We start from the raw sequence: 22,389 nt of genomic DNA on the forward strand, positions 1-22,389 counted from the left end.
GCAAGTCTAAACCTTATCCGGCATCTGTCACATCCAGTTCCACAAATTTTGCCGTCTAAGTGGGTCGGGTCCCAGGAGCAGGGACGTGAATCCAAGGGCATTTGGCTATATCTGGAAGACATTTTTTCACGTCTTGCTTTTTTTCTTTAAAATAAATTGGGGAGGCATTTTACCCTAGAATATATCTGTGCTTAATAAAAAGTGTTTTCCTACAATACGATGTCATGTATCCCTGTGGATTCTGAATTCCTGACTCACTAGCCCTAGTTTGAGAAACAGTTTGTCAGCCTTCCAGTTTTTGTAGGTGGGAAGCATGAAGCCCAGAGACGATAAGGGCCTTTCTTCTTTCCATCTTGCTCTCAGTTTTCTACCCTGAAACGTGCGACGATGTGGTGCTTCCGGGGCTGCAAGGAAGACTTAAGAGACTGTGAATAAAGCGCTTAGCAAAGTGTCAGAAAAGCATACTAAGTGAGGAATAAATGGTTTCCCTCTCGTTATCATTCCCTGCAGCTCCCTCCGCCACCTCTTCCCGCGCCGCTTTCTTCCGCCCTTAGCCTCGCTGCCGGGCGGCCCGGCTCATCCTCCGACCGGAAGCCTGGCCGCTGCCCCCGCGTCCCGCGCGCACTTCCGGAACCGGGCACTCCCGCCGCGCCCGATCCGCCTCCCGGGCCGCGCCCCGCCACTCCCAGAGCCTGGCACCAGGTAAACGCGCCCGGCCCGGGCCCCCCAGCCCTCCCACCCTCCCGCCCAACCAGCCGATTCCGGGGCGGGAATTGGGATTCCGCCCCCACGCGAGCGGGCGCCCCAGCGGCCGAGCCTCCAGCACGCGCGCGCCGGCCCCGGGTCCCCTCTCCGGGTCCTCTTCCGGCGATCGCGGTGCCCTCTCCGGGGTAATCGGTAGCGAGACTTTTGAGCTCTGGAACTTTCGCTCAACCCGGATTTCAGCGTGGCTGGATCGGCCTCCCTAACCCCTTTCTTCAACCTCTAGTTCGGGCGCTGCGACTTGCAGGAACCTGGGAGGGTTGAAGGTTCACGATGCTTTGCCCCTTTGGCAGGATTTCTGCAGTTCTTGGAGAGTCCCGACACTGAGAAGTCTGCGGGGTTTTCAGAGGCTGGGAGTGGAGCCTTATCCCGAAGACCTTATCAAAACCGTCCTGGCCCAAGACCAGGCCAGCTGGAGGACTGGTGCCCAGTGACCTTGGAGAGGCCGGCGCCTGCCGTGGGCCTGCCGGGGCCTCCACCCCAGGGGCCGCAGTCTGAGGTCAGCGATCGGCTGCCAAGGGTTCGGCCGCAGGGGTTTAAGTCTTCCCCATGGCCTCACCCCTGCTCAGAAATCTCTTCGCCTCCCGGAGGAGCCCTTCTTGAAACGTTTCCTTGTCTTGCGGCGCTCTCTTGTTTCCCTTGCTTTTCATCCAGATTATTGGTCAGTTTTTCTGACCTGTCTCCACTCTGGAATAGGGCCCAGCTGAGTCACAGGGGCAAATTATAAAATCATGTGTCAGAGGTCACTTAGTTCAGTCCCCGTCGGATGCTTGGAGCCCCCATACAGCAGTCCAACCAGAGTGCCTGATTTTTTTTCATCAGCTTCTCCACATCCTGTGGCAGCGGCTTCTACTTCTGGGCTTCTCTATCCAGTTTACCTTACACTGAACCCAGTGGTGTATAGCGCATGTAGCTTTGCCGTGTTGGCCTCAGAAGGCTGCCCCTTGGGGTCTTTGGCTAGAACAGCGGCGGCGGCCCTTCCCGTGCGCTTATCAGTTCACTTCTTCGCACTGACATGTGCAGAGCCCGGCCTCAGGCCCTCTCCTTTGTTCCTGGGCCAGGTGGAGCCGGGAACAGAGACTGGCGCCCCAGGAAAGTGCATTCCGCAGATATTTTCTTTCGCGCTTCTCTGTAGCTCTGACTGCCCTCATGCTTGCCGCAGCTTCTTTGGCAGCCCAGTTGTCTTCTTTCCTTTAATCTGACCCCGGGAAGTGGCCAGGCACGATCGCCCTCCCGTTACTCCAGGGTCTTGGGTAGTATGCATTGGCTTTTACCCTTGCCACAGAGTTACAGAAATTACTCTTTTGCTTGAAGGCACTGCTAGCCCTGTGCCCTCCCACCCTGTTCTGGTTTGTGAGACACTGGGCCTTCTTTGCTTACTCCCTGCAGTTGGCTTTTGGAGTTGCCTGATTTCATTTCTGTGCGGTGCACCCCTATACAAGGTGATATGTCCCAGTTTGCCTGAGACGGTTCTGGCTTACCCCATTGTCCCAGCATAATTATTAATAATGTCCACTTTCACTTTCAAAAGATTCATGATTTGGACAATTCAGCTTGTCTCTGCCTCTCAAAGTTGGATGCATTCGTGTTTGTAGGCTTGGGAGTGGCACAGGGCAGCCCATGTAGGACTTGCTCTGGGCTCAGGTGTGTCAGAGTCACAGTCTAGGGAACCAGAATTCCTCCAGGTCAATGCTAGCTCATTCCCTTTCTCATAGGTGGAAGGCTTCAGGTGGCTTTGTCCCCAGAGGGCAGGGGTTCCCCTCTGGCCCTGGCACAGAAATAAGTCCAAGCTGGTACTGAGAGTTATGTCTAGTCAAATTCATCCCCAGAGGTATTGTGGGGATTTATAATCAGAATCCACAGCCATGATCCAGAGAAAGGTGTTCAGAGCTCAAGCCCAGCTCCTTGACATGGTGCTTGGCTCCTGGGAACCTAACTGATGTGAAGTGTGACCAGAGTTAGGCCTGGGGTGCCCTTGGACCCTATCCCCTTCCATGCTAATCAGAGTTCTGCATGCAGACAGGACCAGTTAGCCGGGCCAGATGATAGTAAGAGTAGCATATCAGCACTTCTAACTATTTTAGGATCAGGCTGAGAGGTAGGGCACTGGCTTTCACCTGGGATGACTAACCGTACTAGTTTGCCTGGGACTGAGGGGTTTCCTGGGACTTGGGACTTTCAGTTTTAAAACTAGGAAAGTCCCGGGCAAACTGGGCTGGGTTGGCCACCCTATTCTTCATCCTTGCTGTATATTAGACCCACCCAAGGAGCCTCATGTAGAGATTTCAATTTAATTGATCCAGGTAGAGTCCCAAGTAGGGGTATTTTTTTTAAACACTCCCAAGCTGATTGCAACAAACTACCAGAGTGGAGAACCATTAGGTTATAGGCAGCATTACTAAAAATCCATTGAAGGTGATTGTTTTTTTAGCAGAAGTAGATACAGCTCTCAAAAGGGCATATAATCAAGTGTGTCATCCTCTCCTTATCAAGAGGGGTATCAAAATGGCACTTGCCTTATTATTGTTATTGCTTTTCCCCACCCCAAGGACTTCTTCCTCATCAGTGAGGACCAGGTGTTCTCCTTTCCCAGCATGCTCCAGCACCCCCTCTCCGGTGGTAGTAGGTCAGTAGAATCACCTCATTTTGATTGGAGAGGTCAGGATTTGCGCAGTCTCAGGTGAAGCTGGCCTGAGATTTCACAGAGCTCCAGCCTCCCAGTCTGGATGATGGCCCAGGGGCCAGCCGAAGGGGCTGGGTGTACTTCAGCGTCGTCCCATGGGGTACTGAGCTTGGAGATCAAGTGTCTCTGGGACTGTTCCCTCTGCAGGCCTCCAGGATCATGTGGTACGTCAGTACTCGGGGGATGGCCCCACGGGTTGACTTTGAAGGGGCCCTTTTCTCTGGCTATGCTCCGGATGGGGGCCTCTACATGCCCGAGGAGCTCCCTCAGCTGGACAGAGAGACCCTGCGTCAGTGGAGTGTGGTCTCCTACCCCAGCCTGGTGAAGGAGCTGTGTAGCCTCTTCATTGGGCCCGAGCTCATTCCAAGAGATGACTTAAATGGTGAGCAGACCCTGCCTTTCTACTCTCCCATCTCACACTTCTGCCAGCCCAGCCCACCATGGAGTTGCAAATCCATCATTTAACCCCTAGGAGGTCCCTAGCCACATTTCTGAAACTTTGGAGTTTTTTCCAGACTCTGGAATCCCAGAATTGGAAATATCCCCAAAGGGTTAATTCATTCCAGCTCCCACCTCCAGTGAGATGAATGCCAAAGTGATCTGCGGAGAATTTTTTTTTTTTTTTTTAGTTTTTTTTTTTTTTTAATTCAAACAGAAAGTCACAAAAATTATAATCATCCTCATCAGTTCACTCAGTCCCAGGAGAATTTTTTTTTTTTTGGCTTATTTTTTAAAAACCCTTTCAAGGTATTTCGCTATTACCCTGAGATGCTTGAATGTAGGGTATTTCCTTCCTGCGTATAAAACACCCAGACCCTCAGATTGCTGTTTTATCTCCTTTAATGGTAATTCCAGAAGGGACTTTGAGAGTGTTCTGGACCAGCTCATTTCAGACTGTTATGTGCCTACAGATTCTCTGGGGGAATATCTTTAAAATGCAGATTCTGATTCAGTAGGTCTAGGGTGGGCCTGAGAATTCTACATTCCTATCAAATGTCCAGATGGTACTAGTGCTGCTGGTCTGTGGACCACATGTAATGGTGAGAGTTTGGGCCTGAGAAGAAGAGGACTCAAAATGTAGTTCGATGACCAGCACTGATGGTGTTGCCTGGGTACATATTAGAATTCTCAGACTTCTCGGACCTACCGATCCAAAACCTGCATTTTAAGATCCCAGGTGATTGGTTTGCTAATTAAAGTTTGAGAAACACTACTCTAGATGACCTTAGCCTTAGGTAGGATTCTAAGTATCCTTGAGTAACCATCTCAAGGTTCTGGCATCACAGGTGTGAGATTAAGTAATGCAAAAACAAACAAATAAGTCTGTCTTTAGGAAGGAAAATTAGAAGAGATGAGACATTTGATTCGTTTCTTACACAGCTGTTTAATTGAATCTCATTGGCATACATGCACACAAGAAATCCAAATAATGAAGAAATTTATAAAGTAAAAAATGAAAGTCTTACAGCACCAGTTCTGGTCTCTGGGGCCATCACTATGAGGAATCCATGAACAGTTTAGTTCATGCCTTTTCAGACATTTTTCCTAGGATTAAACAATTATATTCATACACAGTATCCTTTATGATAAAAACTTCTGGTCTTTTTATTTGGTAGCAAGAGATAGAAACTTCAAATGTAAAAGTGTAAAGAGACTGAGAGTGAACTTGAGGGACAAGAGAATAGCCTTTAATCACCGTCCAACCTCCCCTCTCTCCCCTCGCAGATCTGATCGACCGAGCCTTCAGCAGATTCCGACACAAAGAGGTGGTCCATCTATCCAGGTTGAGGAATGGGCTGAACGTGCTGGAGCTGTGGCATGGGGTCACCTATGCGTTTAAGGACCTGTCCCTGTGCTGTGCTGCACGGTTCCTGCAGTACTTCCTGGAGAAGAGGAAGAAGCACATCACCGTGGTTGTAGGTGTGCATCGTGGGCGTGCGCCCTGGAGCCCTGCAGTGCCCCAGCTTGCCAGTGTCCACCCACAGGATGCCCTCCACTGATGTCTCTCGGGGACTGTGTTACCGGTCCTTCTAGAGCAGGGTTCTTTTTCTTTTTTTTTGTAAATTGAAGTACGGTTGATTTACAGTACCGTGTGTGTGTATGTGTGTGTGTGTGTGTGTGTGTGTGTGTGTGTGTGTACAGCACAGTGATTCAGTTATACATTATCTATCTATCTATCTACCTATCTATCTATCTATCTATCTATTCTTTTTCAGATTCTTTTCCCTTATAGGTTATTACAAAATACTGAGTACAGGTCCCTGTGCTCTACAGTAGGTCCTTGTTGGTTATCTATTTTATGTATAATAATGTGTATATGATAATCCCAACCTCGTAATTTATAGAGCACGGTTCTTAAACTTTTCTTGTGCCACAGACCCTTTTGACAGTCTGGTGGAGGCTGTGGAACCTTCTTAGAATAATATTTTAAATACATAAAACACACAGAAGATATGGCGCCAAGCTCACAGATGCCCTGATTTCTATCCGTGGATCCCTTGGAGGTTCAAGGACCCCAGATTAAGTACTGGGTTCCTACCCTCCAGGATATTGCCTCACTTGGCGACAGTGCTTTAGGGGCCATTTCTTTCCTTTTGCATCTCCCTCGTCCTAAAGAGGAGGGTTCCTCCTTCTTCCCATCCAGGAACTTCTGGGGACACAGGAAGTGCTGCCATCGAGAGTGTTCAGGGGGCAGAGAACGTGGACCTCATTGTTCTGCTGCCCAAAGGTCGCTGCACAAAGATTCAGGAGCTCCAGATGATGACAGTGCTGAGAGAGAATGTCCACGTGTTTGGAGGTGAGTGTTGGGACAGAGGCTCCGGGGACAGCATGGCTTTGCCTCAAGTGGTCTGTTTTGGGAGATGGGCTGGAACAAAACTAGGCAATTGACTAGCTGACCATCCTTCCTCCTCCCCTTTCTCTCTCCTTCCCTTCCTTCATCAGTCATGTTTAGAGGTTGGTGTATGCCTTGGCTTAGCTCTGAGCAGGCTTGTGGCTACACAGTCTCAGAAAGTACTGGAGGTGACAGGTGCATAAACCAATACTGACAGTACAACCGAGGAAGCACAGGTTTAAAACCATACCCCAAAGAATGCCACTTCCCTGCACGTTCACCCTGCTGGTGCCATATCTACAGGCAGCTACCCAGAGTCATAGCCTGAGCCAAGTGACTTGGGTTCTGTCCCAGGGCCCTGAAGTTCAGATGGCAAAAACACATTTAATAATTATTTTAAGAGAATGTGCCATTGCATGTTGGCAGCTCATGCCCTCCCTTGCCGTGTTGAATCAACTAAGCTATGCACTTGGTTAGCAGGTCTAAGTATTTAAAATAAGAAGCTACTCAGTGGGACCCATCGCTAGTGACCCCTCTTCCTGAGCCACATCATGAATCGTAGCGTTTTGTGTTTGCAGAAAGGCAAAAAGCCATCTCCTTAATGTCTGGCCATCTATTCTGAGTGCATTTAATCATTACGGAGCTCACGAGTGTAGGAAGGTGGGATGAGTTTGAGTGGAGCCATACTTTTTATTTTTTATTTCTACCTCTGACACCCTACTACACCCCAGGTAGCCCCAAGGAAGGGGTTAGAATATGAGCAATAGGGGTCTTGCTGAGGTTTTGTGCACTGTGGCCTTGGGCAAGCTGTCCAGGTGGCCTGGCTTGGTTTGGTCACTCACCTGGCAGGACAGCAGATGTGGTGACAGAAAACCTTCCTTCTATAACTGGCCTGGCCTCCTGTTATAATCCCATAGATGATGTTTTTATATGACACCAATTTTGTCAAGGACCAAAAGAACAGTGAAAACGAACCTTACCCATGGGAGTAACATGAATATTCTTTGTCCATTTGTTCAAGAGCAAACAAAAAGCCCCTTCTACTCTTTTCTTTAGCAAGCACATACGCATTCCACTGAAAAGTTTATGGTTTAGCTAAGGTGGGTGTTGGCAAAAATCTTACACATTAGCCTTGGTAATGAATTACCCATATCTGGCTGCATTTTCCTGCAGTCATGGCAAGATTTTAATGTACAATATTCAGGTTCCTGAGTGTCCCTGTTACACCCTAAGCACCAAAATTGCTATTTATGAATCTAGGACTGTCTTTGCCTAGAATCAAAGCAGAGAATAGCTTTTTGTACCTCTATTCTGCACCTACGCCCTTCTCTCCTTGTACACAGATATTGGAAGGCTTTGACCTAAGGGCATGTATAGAAGCACCATTCCTGACCATGGGGTGGAGAATGGTGCACCTTTGAAAAATAGTGGCGGGGACTTCCCTGGTGGTCCAGTGGTTAAGACTCCACGCTTCCAGCACAGGTGGCATGGGTTCGACCCTTGTTGGGGAACTAAGATCCTGCATGCTCTGTGGCATGGCCAAAAAATTTTAAAAAGAAGAAAGAAAGAAAAGAAATATAGTGGCAGACATGTGGATGGTGATGAATGCAGTATGTCATAAATGTGCTATTGCCTGAGCCAAAGGGCATTTCTGTTTCATACACGTTCTGAGCTTCAAGAAAATAAGGCAGGAACCTTTAAAGGAATCAGTTTTTGTTTCTAAAACAGGACTGTTCAAATTCTTCCTTTCCTTTCTGGAATCTTCTGATTTGGTTTCCAGGAGGACGTGTGTTAGTTCGGGAGCTAACGGTGGGTGTTTTCCGTTTGGCTGTTGAGCTCAGGGAGTAGAGATGGGCCACCTGGATTGTTGTGTGTTGGACACTGATATTTTCTAAAGTCATGAATTTCCATATACATTGTATACTTGGTTCTTCTTAAGCACAGAATAATCAGCAAGTGCCAGTTATATATTATTTGGGATGTTTTTGGTTGGAAGTAACAGAAAATCTAACTCAGACTGGCTTGAACAGGGATATTTTTCAGCTCATGTACCTGGAAGTCTAGAGGCGGGATAGGCTCCCGATTGGCCGGTTCACTGCCTTCAGGGAGCCAGGTTCTCTGCTCCATCTTCCCTTCAGCCTCATTCCTCTTGTGGCATATGATGGTTACTGAAGGTAACCAAGTCTCTCTTCCTGTGGCTCTCTCTTAAAAACAGTGAATCTTTTCCTAGCACCCCAGCAAATATCCCCCTTGTACATGGATCTGGAGTCAGTCCTGCAGCCTCATTACTGCTACACGATGAAGGGTGGAATGAATAGTAACCTCAGTGCCGGGCTTCCCTGGTGGCGCAGTGGTTAAGAATCCGCCTGCCAGTGCAGGGAACACGGGTTCGAGCCCTGGTCCCGGAAGATCCCACATGCTGTAGAGCAACTAAGCCCGTGCACCACAACCACTGAGCCTGCGCTCTAGAGCCCGCAAGCCACAACTACTGAGCCCACATGCCACAACTGCTGAAGCCCGAGCACCTAGAGCCCGTGCTCCACAGCAAGAGAAGCCACCATAATGAGAAGCCTGCACGCCGCAACGAAGAGTAGCCCCCTACTCGCCGCAACTAGAGAAAGCCCGCGCACAGCAACAAAGACCCAACTCAGCCATAAATAAGTAAATAAATAACCTCAGTGCCTACTCTGGCATTTCCCCTGATAATCTTCCCCTGCTGTCCTCCCACTTTGGACCCAGTGGAGACACAGACCCAGGTTTCAGATAAGAGAACAATATTGCCTCGGTTGCTGGTTGGGCTGGGTTGACGAGTACAACTTGGAGTAGGAACCCACGTGGGAAGAGCGACTCTTTCCCTCCAGCCCCTGATGGAGGACGGTGAAGTAAAGCTCAGCCTCTCACCATCTCACAACATGATAAACCATCCCTCCTTGTTCCCAGAGACTGGGGAAGTGGGCATGGAATACAGAGAGGAATTCTTCCCCCAATATCCCAGAAAGCTGACATTTTATATCTAGTTTTAGATAATGGTAGAAACATTGGAAATGTGACCACAAGGATATGAGACATGGTTTGAGGGAAGGTCCCAGCAGGATGGGCTCAGCCTAGGAGCACGTGCTGACCTTATGGGCACATGCTGGCCCCCTGAGGGTTCTTCGTGCTCCCGATAACTCCCTCTCCTCTCTCCTCTGACAGTGGAGGGGAACAGCGATGAGCTGGACGAGCCCATCAAGGCCGTGTTTGCCGATGTGGCCTTTGTCAAGGAGCACAACCTGATGAGTCTGAATTCAGTCAACTGGTCCCGCGTCCTCGTGCAAATGGCCCACCACTTCTTCGCTTATTTCCGGTGTGCACCAGCCTTAGACTTGCACCCACTGCCCCCCGTGGAGGTGGTTGTACCATCGGGGGCTGCCGGTAACCTTGCAGGTAAGGAGACCCCTGGGCTTTCCAGAAAAACGCCTGTGGTCCCCGTCCTCCCAGCTGCACTTTGGTGTAACCATGAGGAGAAAGGTTGGGTCCTAAGTGATGGGAAACTACACACAATAAGCTTCCAGAAAACTTCCCCCAACTCCCTGGGGGGACATCCTGGCCTCTTGCCGCAGGGGAAGAATGATGGGTTAAGCCCGAGGTGCTCCGGCTGCCTGATCTGATGTGTTTGCTCAGCAGAGTGTGGGGAGACTGGGTCAAGGTTCAGCCGCTGGCCCGGCTGGCAGTGCCCTCTGCCAGGAACGTGGACTTTCCTCCCAGCTCCTGCCAGCTGCCCGCTCTGAAGATAAGGGCTCGCCTGGCACAGCGTGTTTTCCCTGGAGACCGTGTGATGTGGAAAGAGTCCTGGACTTAGGCTTCTGGGCCCAGTTCTGTCCTTTACCAGCTAAACGTCTTGTCCCTTAGACTCAGCAACTCAACTATCAAAGGGAGATTGGAACACTTATCATATCTCTCAGGATGACCACGAGGCGCAAATAAGATTCTTTATGCGTGTATGTGAACTTTGTGAGGGTCAAGAGCTATAGAGCTACGCGGCATTAAAATCATTTCCTATAATAATACTTAACATTTATCAAGCACTGACTATGCATCGGGCACTGCTCTAAATGCTTCTCTCGTATTCACTCCTTAAATCCTCACACGCGCCTATGAGGGGGACGATACTATTATTTCCATTTTATAACAAGGAAGCTGAGGCACAGAGAAGTCGGTCAGCCTGCCCCTGGTTACACAGCAGTCAGTCCCAGAGCCAGGATGGCAGCCCAGGCAGGCTGGCTCCAGAGCCTGCATCCTCACAAGCATGCAAGGCTGCCTCCTGATTGGCATAACTTTTTTCTGATGGTTCTGTTAGTGGCATCGCTTCTGATGGGCGTCCAGGATGGCTGGAGGTGAGACCATGAAAGTATCTTAGCGGTCAGGAGTCTTCCTGACTGCAGCTAACACAGGGATGGAAAGAATGGCAAGCTGGCTGTTAGACAAGGATGGCTCAGCCTTCTTCCCCATCCATGGGGTGAAGCCCACCACACTGCGCATTTCCATCACCCTCCAGGGAGTGATGCCACCTGCACATGTCCCAGTGTCTGCCACAGTGCCTGGCACAAAAGCAATGTTTGCAGAGGGAACTCCGATCTAGCCCTGCTCCATCAGGAACTAGCTGCTTGACCTTAAGCCCCTGGACCTCTTCAGCCTCCGTTGCTCCTCTGTCATACAAGGATATCATGATGCTTACTGAGGACCACGTGAAATAAGACTGTGAATGTGCTTTGCAAAATTAAGAGTGATATTGGGTGGTGCGGTTATCCTTAACTCCTTTTACCTACTCATCAGAGATAAACCATTCATGGCAGTAGGAACCTTCCCAAAAACTACGTTGCCTTTCTGGGCTTTCCATCTTTCAGGGTGAGGAATTCCTTGTTTGTTCCATGCAAACAGACACTGCTATTAGGGTAGACTGAGGCTGCTACTCTGTCCCCCCTCAGTCCCTTTGCAGGGGATGCAGTCTGAGGGCGCTGGTTCTAGGAGACTGAGTCACGGGACTCAGCATGTGCTCTAGACTTAGACAGACCTAGTTCAAGTCCTTAGTCTGCCACTTAGCAGGCTTTGGATGGGTCATTTCAGCTTCTCAGAATCTCCATTTTCTCTTCTGCAAATGGTGGCAAGTACATGTCAGTACCTGCTTGGGGGCAGGGCTTGGCACGGGAACAGTGTCAGGGCGCAGTAAACTTCTCCTCCTACTCTTTCCTTCTTTTTTTCGTAACAGCTTCATTGCTCTGTGATTCCCATATCATACACTTCACCCACTTAAAGTATACAACTTAATAGTTTTTAGTGTACACAGATTTGTGCAGCCATCACCATAATCAGTTTTAGAACATTTTCATCACCCTAAAAGGAAGTCCTGTTCCTTTAGCAGTCATTCCCCATTTCCCCTCATCCCTCCCAGCTTTAGGCAGCCACTAATCTATTTCGTCTCTATAGATTTTCCTATTCTGGACATTTTATATAAATAGAATCATCCAATATGCGGCCTTCTTTCACTTAGTGTAATGTTTTCAAGGCTCATCTGTGTTGTAGCATATATCAGTACTTTATTCCTTTTTATGGCTGAATACTATTCTATTGTATAGATATACCACATTTTGTTTATCCATTTATCAGTTAATGCACATTTGGATTGTTTCAGTTTTTTAGTTGTTATGAATAATGCTGCTATGAACATTCGTGCGTAGGTTTTTTGTGTGGACCTGCTCTCAGTTATCTTGAGTATATATAAACTAGGAGTGGATTTCTGGGTCATACTGGAACTCTGTGCTTAACTTTTTGAGAAACTGCTGGACTGTTTTCTGAAGTGGCTGTATCATTTTACATTCCAACCAACAGTGTATGGGGGGGTTCCAGTTTCTCCACATCCTGACTAAGACTTGTTATTATCTATCATTTTGATTCTAGCCATCCTAGTGGGTATGAAGTGGTATGTCATTGTGATTTTGGTTTGTGTTTTCCTGATGACTAATGATGTTGAGTATCTTTTCATGTGTTCATTGGCTATTTGTATATCTTCTTTGGAGAAATATGTACTCAAGTCCTTTGCCTATTTTTTAATTGGGTTATTTGTATTTTTATTGTTGAGTTGTAAGAAATCTTTATATATTCTGGCTTCAAGTCCTATATCAGACATATGATTTGCAAATAGTTTTTCCTATTCTGTGGGTTGTCTTTTCATTTTCTTGATAGTCTCCTTTGAAGCACAAAAGCTTCAAAAAGCACAAAATCTTCTTAATTTTGATGAAGTCCAATTTATCTACTTTTTTTGTTGTTGTTTGTGCTTTTGGTGTTGTGTCTAAGAAACCATTGTTCTCCTCTCTTAAGCTGGGTTCATCGCTCAGAAGATGGGCCTGCCCATCCACCTGGTCGTGGCAGTGAACTACAATGACATCATCCACAGGACCGTCCAGCGGGGAGACTTCTCTCTGTCTGAGGCCGTCAAACCAACCTTGGCATCAGCTATGGACATTCAGGTGGGGCCTGTGAGGCGATGTGCAGGTCTGACCCAGGTTTTGGTCGGGTGGAGGTGGACAAGGGCTGAGGTCAGCGTGACCCTCGGGACCCTGCCTTTCTGCCCAGGTGCCGTACAACATGGAGAGGATCTTCTGGCTGCTAGCTGGCTCTGACAGCCAGGTGACAAGAGCCCTCATGGAGCAGTTTGAAAGGACCGGAAGTGTGAGTCTACCCAAGGAATTGCACAGCAAGGTCAGTTACCACCCACACACCATGGAGAAAGGAAAGGGTGCAGCCACAAGACCAGACTTGGGGTTTGAAAATCTGTTCAAGGAAAGGGGATGCTTGTTTCTTGAGTCCCTACTATGAGCCTGGCACTTCTACAGTCACTTCATGTGGATTTCTTTGTTGAATGAGGAGAGGCAGTAGAGGTTATTGGTTTAGAGTCAGGTGGGGCTTAACTCCAAGCCAGCTGTGAGACCTTGGACCAGTTTCTTAAATTCCGTGCTTCAATTTCCTCATCTATAAAATGGGGATAAAGAGAATGCCTGCCTCATAGCATTGTTGAATTTTAAGTCAAATAATACCCATGAAGCACTTTGTATACTGCCTGGCAATATAGGGCTTAATATATTAGCTGTTGTTTTTATTTATTATTGTTGATTTCCAATAATAACTGGAAGCCACTTTTCCCATCCAGTATGAGCAGAGACTATTGTTCTATTATTAGCTTTTTTTTTTTTAAAAAGGAAGGAGAAATTTTATCTCCACAGATGGGTAGGAGTCTAGGGAGGGATTGCTTTTATTTTAAGGTAACCTGCTGATGAAAACTTGTTTAATATAAAAAAAGAATTTCATATGTTGAATTTGCTTTTAATTTTCTCTGCCGCATTCCCACCAAATCGTCATCCAGACTGTGTATATCTTCAGTGCCTAGGACCTCACTACCTCACATCAGCTCTAATCATTATGAAGTTCTTTATGTCAAGCTAGAACCTGTTACTTCTTAGCTTGTGCACTGGTGAGCCATCTGATTCCCATACTTGTAGAGAATCTTCGTTTACCTGCTAAGCCTTCCTGGTTCCTTTAGCTTTCCCTTACATGACGTAATTTTGAGTGGTCAATGTGCATCTTAAAGGGTTGTCTCCAGAACTAGATACACCCACACAGACTGGAGTGGAATTTCTGTCTTCTGGAATCTATGCTTCTTTTGATGAAACCTGTCTTAATTAGTTTGGACTGCTATAACAAAGTACCACAGACTGGTGGCTTAGAAACAACACAAATGTACTTCTCACAGTTCTGGAGACCGGAGGACTGAGGTCAGGGTGCCATGGTTGAGTTCTGGTGAGGGCCCTCTTCTGGGTTGCAGTTGGTTGCCTTCTCATATGTGGAAGGAGATTTAGCTAGCCCTCTGGCCTCTTCTTATAAAGACGCTAATCCCATTCATGAGGGCTCCACCCTCATGACCTAATTACCTCCTAACGGCCCCACCTTCAAATACCATCATATTGGGATTAGGGCTTCAACATATAAATTTGGGAGGGACACAAACATTCAGACTGTAACACAGCCGAAGTTCAACTTATTTAATGGTTTGTATTGACATCCCCAATCCTTCTCCTCATGTAAATGAGGTGCTCCATGAAGACAGACACCATATTCCCCAATTCTTCATTCTCTCCCCCACTGTACACGTAGAAGATACTCCAACTGCTGGAACAGCATTCATTCATTCATTCATTCACTCATTCATATTGCATATTGACCATGAGTCAGGAGCCATGCTTGGTGCTGGAGATACAAAGATAAATAAAACACATGCATTGTCTTCTGTGAACTCTAATGGGTCAGGAAGGTATCTAAACAATTTATAATACCCTATGGTCTCTATTGGTCGCAGTTGAGTATATGCAGGGTTTTTGGCACATTGTAAGCATGCAGTGCATTTTCAGAGAATGATCAAATAAACCATCTACACCAAGGGAGCACTGAGAAGGGAGTCTTCCTCTGTCTGAAGGTAGTGGGGAGTTTTCCTAAAGGAGGTGCCACAAGAGCTGGGTGGGAACTGACGGGAAGCTATTCTCACATCCACAGGAAGGGGGCGTGCCAACAGCAAAGCAGCAGGAATGCTTGAGTGCCCTTACCCTGTGTTCTGTCCCATTGTTGAACAAGACTATACACTAATTTGCTGATTCATGAGCCAAATTCTAACTAAATGTGTTGACCTGAAACTCAAAGGTATCCTTCCCCTAACTTGAGGGAATCCATTTAAAACTGGGAAATGTGGGAAACCAGATTTTTCTCTGAGCTGAATCTCAGCCATTCAATCTGAACGTTTCATTCGAGTTTCTGGTGTGTATCGGGCTATGTTATGTGGTGGGAATTTTCTCCCCTTTTCCCCACGTCCCCTCAGCCCTGATTCCCACCCCTCTGACCCTGAAACCTGTCAGCTTTCAGAGGCAGTAACGTCTCAGTCAGTGTCAGACGAGGCCATCATCCAGACCATGGGCCGCTGCTGGGAAGAGAACCAGTACTTGCTGTGCCCTCACTCGGCCGTGGCCGTGAGCTACCATTACCAGCAGGCGGACAGGCGGCAGCCCAGGTACAGGTGGTGGGCGCCTGTGTGTCGGGGGAACCCCTTGGCTTTCAGGGGTCCTCCTCTTCCCCAAGCAGGGGACAGAGGAATGGGAACAAATGGCCTTTTTTTTTTTTGGTTGCCCCTTGCTGCATGCGGGATCTTAGTTCCCTGACCAGGGGTGGAACCCATGCCCCCCTGCAGTGGAAGCACAGAGTCTTAACCACTGGACCGCCAGGGAAGTCCCACAAATGGCTTTTATGAGCACGATGGGTGCTGCGTGGAACTGTGTCCTGAGACTGTGATCCTGGAAGAGGGAGCTGGGCCTCCAACAAGGAGGAGCAATTTGCTTGCAGAGTCATTGCAGAGATAAGTTCAAGGGACCAAACATGTCTTTTTCTCTCTCTCTTTCTCTCCACCCTACCTCTAACCTTCCCCTCTTCCTTCTTCTCCCTCCTGGCCTTCGTTCTGCACCTGTCCCTCTGTCTTCTGTCTTCCGCCCCCTGTTCCCACCTGCCCTGCCTCCGCAGCCCTCCCCGCTCTTGTCTGGCTCCTGCCTCTGCAGCCAAGTTCCCGGAGGCCGTGCTGGCTGCCGGGCTGACCCCGGAGACTCCGGCGGAGATCCTCGCCCTGGAGCACAAGGAGGCGCGCTGTACCCCGATGCGGAAGGGTGACGACTGGACGCGGATGCTTCGGGGCCTGATTGAGGACCTGAGCCGGCAGCGGCAGGGGCGCTTCCGGAAAGCGCCGGCGTAGCCAGGCTGGAGCTGGCTTCCTTTAGGCTTCGGACCCTGGGAGGTGTCCCCTCTGAGCTGCCTTGTGCACCTTCTCTCCATGCTTCGGACCCTGGGAGGTGTCCCCTCTGAGCTGCCTTGTGCACCTTCTCTCCATGCAGGTGCCTTGCGCACCTTCTCTCCATGCTTCGGACCCTGGGAGGTGTCCCCTCTGAGCTGCCTTGTGCACCTTCTCTCCATGCAGGTGCCTTGCGCACCTTCTCTCCATGCAGGTGCCTTGCGCACCTTCTCTCCATGCTTCGGACCCTGGGAGGTGTCCCCTCTGAGCTGCCTTGTGCACCTTCTCTCCATGCAGGTGCAGGAGTTTCTCAGGGTCTGGAGCCAGCGGGCTGTGCTGTTCCCTGGCTGCTCGGTGCTCTCACTGTGGCTGGCTGGCCGTGCTGGGCCTGGTCACCGGGGGGCGGGGAGGGAGTCGGGGATGATTGCTGGGGGTGCACCCCCAGGGCCAGAAAGTGCAGGAACATCACTGCTTCCTGTGAAACTCTCAGGGCCTGCAAATGAAAAGTCTGGGGCTCAGGGGCAACCTTGGCTCCAAGATTTTGGACCCCCAGATCCTAAAACCTGTGCAGGTGGGGCCCGCTCCCTCTATTACCACAGGTCTGGCTCTGAGCCTTCATTTATCTGGTCCCCAGGTCAGATCCAGAGGTCTTGGCCACAGGGCTTCCACCCTGTCAAACGTTGGGCATCCCTGGAATAAAAGTGCAGGTCCAGGGTGATGGTGACTCTGCGTGCCCTGTGGGCAGAGCCCGGTGCCTGTCAGGTGGTGATGGTGGTGCCATGGTGTCCCGCATCCATCTGCTGCCCCAGGTTGGCAGCGGGGCAGGTGGCACAGGAGTCGGGGTTCAGCATCACCAGATCCAGGCCATGTAGGAAAGCAGGGGCCTCAAACTAGGTCAAGTTGCCCTGTTGCTCATGTACCAGGTTCACCATCCTGATTAAACCAAGTCATGGTCGTAGCAGCGAGAAGCAATGATCCTTCTTTAAACACTAAATAAAGTCCAAATGCCTACATTTCCATAGGTACCTCCATAATCACGCTGCTCCAGAGAAGTCAAGTTGTTCTTTCCACTGAAGACACGACTCACGCTCTCCCCGCTCCATGCCTTTGACCCTGCACTTGCCTCTGGGAGACTGTCCTTCTTTGATGAACCCACAAGTCCCATCTCACAGGCTATTTGTCTTGGTTCCTGGTACTTGTTTACTGTGTCTTTTTACTCATCAGCCCAGCTGGAAGTAAGGACTCCTGTTTCCAAACTCTGGCAGAACTCCAACTGTAGCTTTCTTAAGGTGTGTATTCCCTTCTGCCCTGTTTTATGGTTATCCGCTTGAGACATTATCTCTCTGTCTCTAAGCTCCTTGAAGATAGGAACAATTGTTTAACGCAAGGGCTAAAACTTTTTGGATTTGCCCCTATTGATTAAAAAACTTTTAATATGTTCTCCCAACATACGTGTACTAAATTATGTGTAAACTACACAAACCGTGTGCTAAAATAGACATGAAGGAATAATAACAACACCTATATTTATCTTTTCTCCCCATTCTCCGATGGATTGCCTGTGGGCCTATCTTTGGCAGTCCTGGTTGAACACAGTGCCTGGTACATTCCAGAACCAGCAGGAACCAGGGGCATAGCTCCCCTGTGATTGCACATCTGCCAGATACTGTGCGATAACTCTCAAAGTGTGGTCCTTCGGTTTATCCAAAATACACTCTCCTGGCCCCTACCCCAGACCTTCAGAGACAAATCTGTGGGCGTGGGTGCGCCATCTTCAGTCCTTACAAATGCCCCAAGTAAGTTTCTGCCCTCTCATTCGGGGAACCTTGGCCAGAGACTTTAAGTTTATAAATAATTTTCTTCCACAGGGAGATAGGCTTTGTTTTCACAAGGGCATACTTTCTTCCTGCTACTATTTTCATGCTCTAGCCTGCATTGTCCAGTTCAGGAGCCACTAACCATATGTGACTGTTGAGCCCTTGCAATGTGAATAGTCTGACTAAGGAACTGAATTTTAAATTTTATTTAAGTTTAACTTACATTTAAATTTCAAAACTATTACTTGATTCAGTCATTGGAAAGCTTCTAGGTATGATTGGAAAAATGCAGGTATGTGAATCTACTTTTTCAGCTGTGAAATTTATGAAGTACATAAAATACAGATAAGTATTTCCAATGAAAATTCAATGTTCTGATTGACATGTGTCACAAATGTAAACTACATATTGGATTTCAAAGACTTCCAATGAAAAAAATCTAAAATATCTCATTAATAATTTTATACGGATGACCTGTTGAAAGGATGATATTTTGATGTATTGAGTTAAATAAAACATGTTATCAAAATTAATTCCATCTTTTTCCTTTTCCTTTTCCAGGGACATTTAAAGTTATATATGTGGTTCGCCTTTGTCTCACATTGTATTTCTACGGACAGCAGTGATCTAGGCTTTGGGTACACACGAACACACGGCAGATAGTTGTGGATTTAGTTATATTACTGGGTTCAAATCTCATGTAGATTGAGGGAAGGGGTTAGACAAACACAAACGTGGACATCAACACAAGCCTGAGGCTCTGGTCTCTGGGGGCCCCTCTGGAAGGCAGGTGAGGCAGGCACAGCGTGGAGGTATTTTTGGCCACTAGAGGGCACTGTTACCACCACTCTGAGGGCCGCTGTGAAAGGAGCCAGTGGGCATCTGGCCTCCAAACCTGCCTTTCCCGGCCCCCGAAGTCTAAAGGAGCTTCTGGGTCACCCAGCTTGATCTCTGCCTGCTACCTCCACAACAGAACCACTAGCCCCGCACCTACTAGGTGCCTAGGGGCTGAAAGGAGAGGCCAGAGGGCATCCTCTTACTGGAAAACTTGACATTGAAGCATGGCATTCAGCACGTAGAGAGAGGGCAGGAATGCTTTACGCACAGGAGGATGGGCGAGCACTCCTAAGGGAATGACCATGACCCTTACAGCCATCAGCACCTGACAGCTTCCGAGACACTTTAATATCCACAAGAGCGTACCTGGTGGAGCCCCCAGGACCCATTTATCCATTAGGCAAGACCAGCCTGATACTTCGGGGTCATGAGATATTTAGAGGCCCATGAAAATATTTTTATTTCTATTAAAAAAAAAATGAATACAATCCGGCTTGGATTGTATTCATCTTTATGCCAACAGAGTAGTAAAAAAGAACTTTAAATATTTTTTGTAGAAGAACCCCTTGAAAGCAAAAGTGCCTGGAGCCCACGAAAGTCATAATGCGGCCCTCATAGGACCTGCTCTACGCCAGGTAATACTTCACCAGAATCAACTAATTTAATCCTGACAGCAAGCCGTGAAACAGGTGTTACTACCATCTATGTTTTAGAGATGAGGTAACCTGTCAGGGTGGTACCACGAGGGAGAAGAGGGGCTGGGACTTGAACCCAGGCATGTGGCTTGAAGTTTGATGTGTATTTTCATCTTATCATGTTGTATGGAGCTGGTCCATTCTGCTGTGGTCCGCCGCTCTCCTTCCTGCCCCTGTCCGTGGCCCTTCCGCGGGGTCCTCCTCCACCCTCCCTTTCATGGGGGGACTTGGGAGCGTGGCCACGCTGCTCCAGGAGGCCCACCAGGGGCTGCTGCAGACCTGCTTCCCAGGTCTCTGCACGGGTCCTGGCACCCAGGACCTGCTGCATGCGGCCAGAGCCAGTGGTTCCTTATTCTTTGCTGCTGCATTTCTGAGGGTCTCAGGGCAGTGCTGGGGGTTACAGGGGGTCACAAAACTCTTCACCTTCTGGATGCTTCAGAGTGATATCCAACTCTGAGAGGCCACTGCACCTGTGAGAGGACACCCAGAATAAAGCCATTGGACACGGCACAAACAGACATGAAACATGAACTACAAGATATTCTGGCCACAGGGAATCTTAGGGCTGAATGGAGGAGAGGACAGGAGTGAGATGAAGTCTGAAGAAACATCCACCCCTGTGAACATATACACAGGCACACAAACACAGACAGACAGACAGACACACACATACATATACGTACCTACATACACACTCATCCCCCTCAATGGAAAAAGCAAAGATCCTGGTGCCAATTGAAATTAGAATCAGGTTGAAGTTGTCCTTCTGAGTTGTCCGCTAACTGGCGGTGTGACCACACACAAGCCATTTCATCTCTGTGAGCCTCAGTTTCCTCATCTGCTAATTATAACACTTACCTCGCTAGTTTATTTTGAGGATTGAGAGCATGTATTTCCAATTCCTCGGTAAATGCTAAAACGCCATACAAGTGCTTCTTATTAGCATAATTTAGTCTGCAGTGAACAGTTTAGTACTTTTAAGCTATCTTGTGTTTTTTACTAATTGCTTCCTGAATTCGTCTTATCTTGCCTCTCCCTGAAGGATAATGTTCCTTCGCGGTCCTGCGGTGCTGGGACAGCTCTGGGTGCAGGGTTGATTGCCCTGGCCTGCTCAGTGCACCCAGCGACAAGCTCTGTGGGGGTCATTTGGGGGTTGAATGTCATGGATTAGTCAGTAGGGGCTCTGCTGGGCAGTTAACGAGCCTCATTAATTTGCAGTGATGAGGATGGTGGGATGATTCCCTTTCCTGAGCACTCATGATGGGCTGAGCCCTTTGTAAAGCACGTTCCAGACACTGGCTCCTTCAGCCCTCACAAGGACTGTATGAGAAAGTACCATTAGGGGCTCCATTCTAGAGATGAGGAAATGAAGCTCAGAGAGGTTAAGTAAGTCGCCCAAGGCCACCCAGCCAGTGAGTCCTGGAGGAAGGATGGGAGGCTGAGTTAACTTCAGAGCTAGACTAGGAGAGGAGCTTTGGGCCCGATGGCTTCCAAGTTTTCTTCAATCAGAGTCTGCGAGCTAGATGGGGAGAGGGCTGTGTCTGAGGGTGGAGGAGAAGAGAAGAGGGCCCATCACTAGGAGAAGGGCCATCTGGGGAGAGGGGCACAGAGCCAGTGCCTTTGCAGGGAGCTCTCCTCTGGCTCAGGCTCCCGCTTGGAGCTGGGTTCCTGTCGGGGATGCAGGGAGCTGGTGTCCGCTGAGTGGATTGGGTATGGTTACGGGACAAGAGGGAGGTGAGAGTAATTCTGTGGGATTGTCAGCTGCTGGCAGGGAGGCCCAGCCTGGTGGTTCCCACTGGAAAGACTCAGACTTAGATGGATGAAGTCGGGGAGGCTTTGTTGGGTTTTCTGTGTCCCCCAAATAAATAAAGGGTGAGCACCACAGGAAAGGCTGGGCTATTAGCCTCCTGGAAAGAGGAGAGGGCCAACTTCTCTGTCCTGCTCACTGCCTTTGTCCAAAAAAAGCATCTCCCCAGAACTCCCTTTCAGGCCCGACCCATCAGTTTACCCATTCCACAACCTGGGCATCTCCCAGGTGCCAGCTGGGCAAATGCTGAGGGCCACTGTGCTGACTTCCTACCAAGTGCTGGGGAGAGAGAAAAAGTAGGAAAAGATGGGGCTGGGGTTGACTTAGGCAGAAGGATAAAAGTTTGTGGCAGCACCCAGGGGGCTGTCCCAAGGCTGTGAGGGACTGGTTACTGGTTCTCCAGAGCAGGAGCCCAGGCAGTCCCCCTGCGGCCTCCTCTTCCCCCTCCCCCTCCCGCACTGACCCTCAGCGTTGCAGTGATTGGTTTAGAGCCTGCTTCCCCGCTACTTAAACAGTCCTTAAAGGCTGCTGTCAAATACCCCATAAGCCAGGACCTGGCGTCCACACCTAGCCTTCACTGAGTACAGCCTCAGTGAATGGTGGATGGAACAGAACAGGCAGGAGACGCTGCAGGGCCCAGAGGAGGAAAGATGACTGGGCAGGAGAGGGTGGGGCTGGAGTGAAGAAGGCTGGGCTGGGTCTCCAAGGGTCTGCTAGGTACCAAGGGGATGTTCCTCGATTCAGGACTGTTCCCTTCTCCTCCTCAATGGTTTAGCCATCACAAAGGTCTGTTATAAGAAGGCAAGGGACCTCCTGTTGCAGCAGAAGTGTCTGTGCACTTGCTCCTTGGGGAGGGGTCCTTCTTTTCTCTGAATGAATGCGCAGGGCCTAAGTCACCAAGGCCAAGGTCCTGTAACAGGTGCAGAGCCAAGAACTGAGGCAGGGCTCTGCATGGGTCAGGCCAGGGTGAAGCCCCTGGAGCCTCCCCTTGGTTTGGCTGCTGGGGGGACCTATTGAGTGTCACCTCTCCAGCCTCCCCTTGGTCTCCTAAGTCGCTGGAATCACTGGCTTCCACCATCCCTGATCCAGGCCTCATCCC

The 22,389-nt window shown here is 49.0% G+C and overlaps 1 protein-coding gene across 2 annotated transcripts; it reads left to right on the forward strand.

Annotated features, from left to right (window-relative positions):
• Window positions 1-633: 633 nt before the first annotated feature.
• Window positions 634-18,433, forward strand: THNSL2 (threonine synthase like 2). 2 transcript variants are annotated; one of them, XM_068564063.1, is made up of 10 exons: window positions 634-702; window positions 1,056-1,261; window positions 3,593-3,827; window positions 5,171-5,365; window positions 6,090-6,242; window positions 9,474-9,704; window positions 12,636-12,784; window positions 12,891-13,016; window positions 15,218-15,369; window positions 15,873-18,433. In XM_068564063.1, the coding sequence occupies exons 3-10, from the start codon at window positions 3,605-3,607 to the stop codon at window positions 16,096-16,098; spliced, it is 1,455 nt and encodes a 484-aa protein (XP_068420164.1). In that variant the 5' UTR covers window positions 634-702; window positions 1,056-1,261; window positions 3,593-3,604; the 3' UTR covers window positions 16,099-18,433. The 2 variants fall into 2 exon arrangements, with proteins under 2 accessions (XP_068420164.1, XP_068420165.1); XM_068564064.1 differs by lacking the exon at window positions 1,056-1,261.
• Window positions 18,434-22,389: the final 3,956 nt, after the last annotated feature.

The sequence above is a fragment of the Eschrichtius robustus genome, chromosome 15 (assembly GCF_028021215.1).
Source record: "Eschrichtius robustus isolate mEscRob2 chromosome 15, mEscRob2.pri, whole genome shotgun sequence".
NCBI classification, from domain to species: Eukaryota; Metazoa; Chordata; class Mammalia; order Artiodactyla; family Eschrichtiidae; genus Eschrichtius; species Eschrichtius robustus.

What these genes read in the sequence shown, in the direction of transcription:
- THNSL2 (XM_068564063.1), top strand. Translation starts at nt 3,605, where the DNA reads ATGTGGTACGTCAGTACTCGGGGGATGGCCCCACGGGTTGACTTTGAA. An exon ending in GAATGTCCACGTGTTTGGAG is followed by an intron (nt 6,243 to 9,473) that starts GTGAGTGTTGGG and finishes CTCCTCTGACAG; the next exon opens with TGGAGGGGAACAGCGATGAG. An exon ending in CCAAGGAATTGCACAGCAAG is followed by an intron (nt 13,017 to 15,217) that starts GTCAGTTACCAC and finishes GAAACCTGTCAG; the next exon opens with CTTTCAGAGGCAGTAACGTC.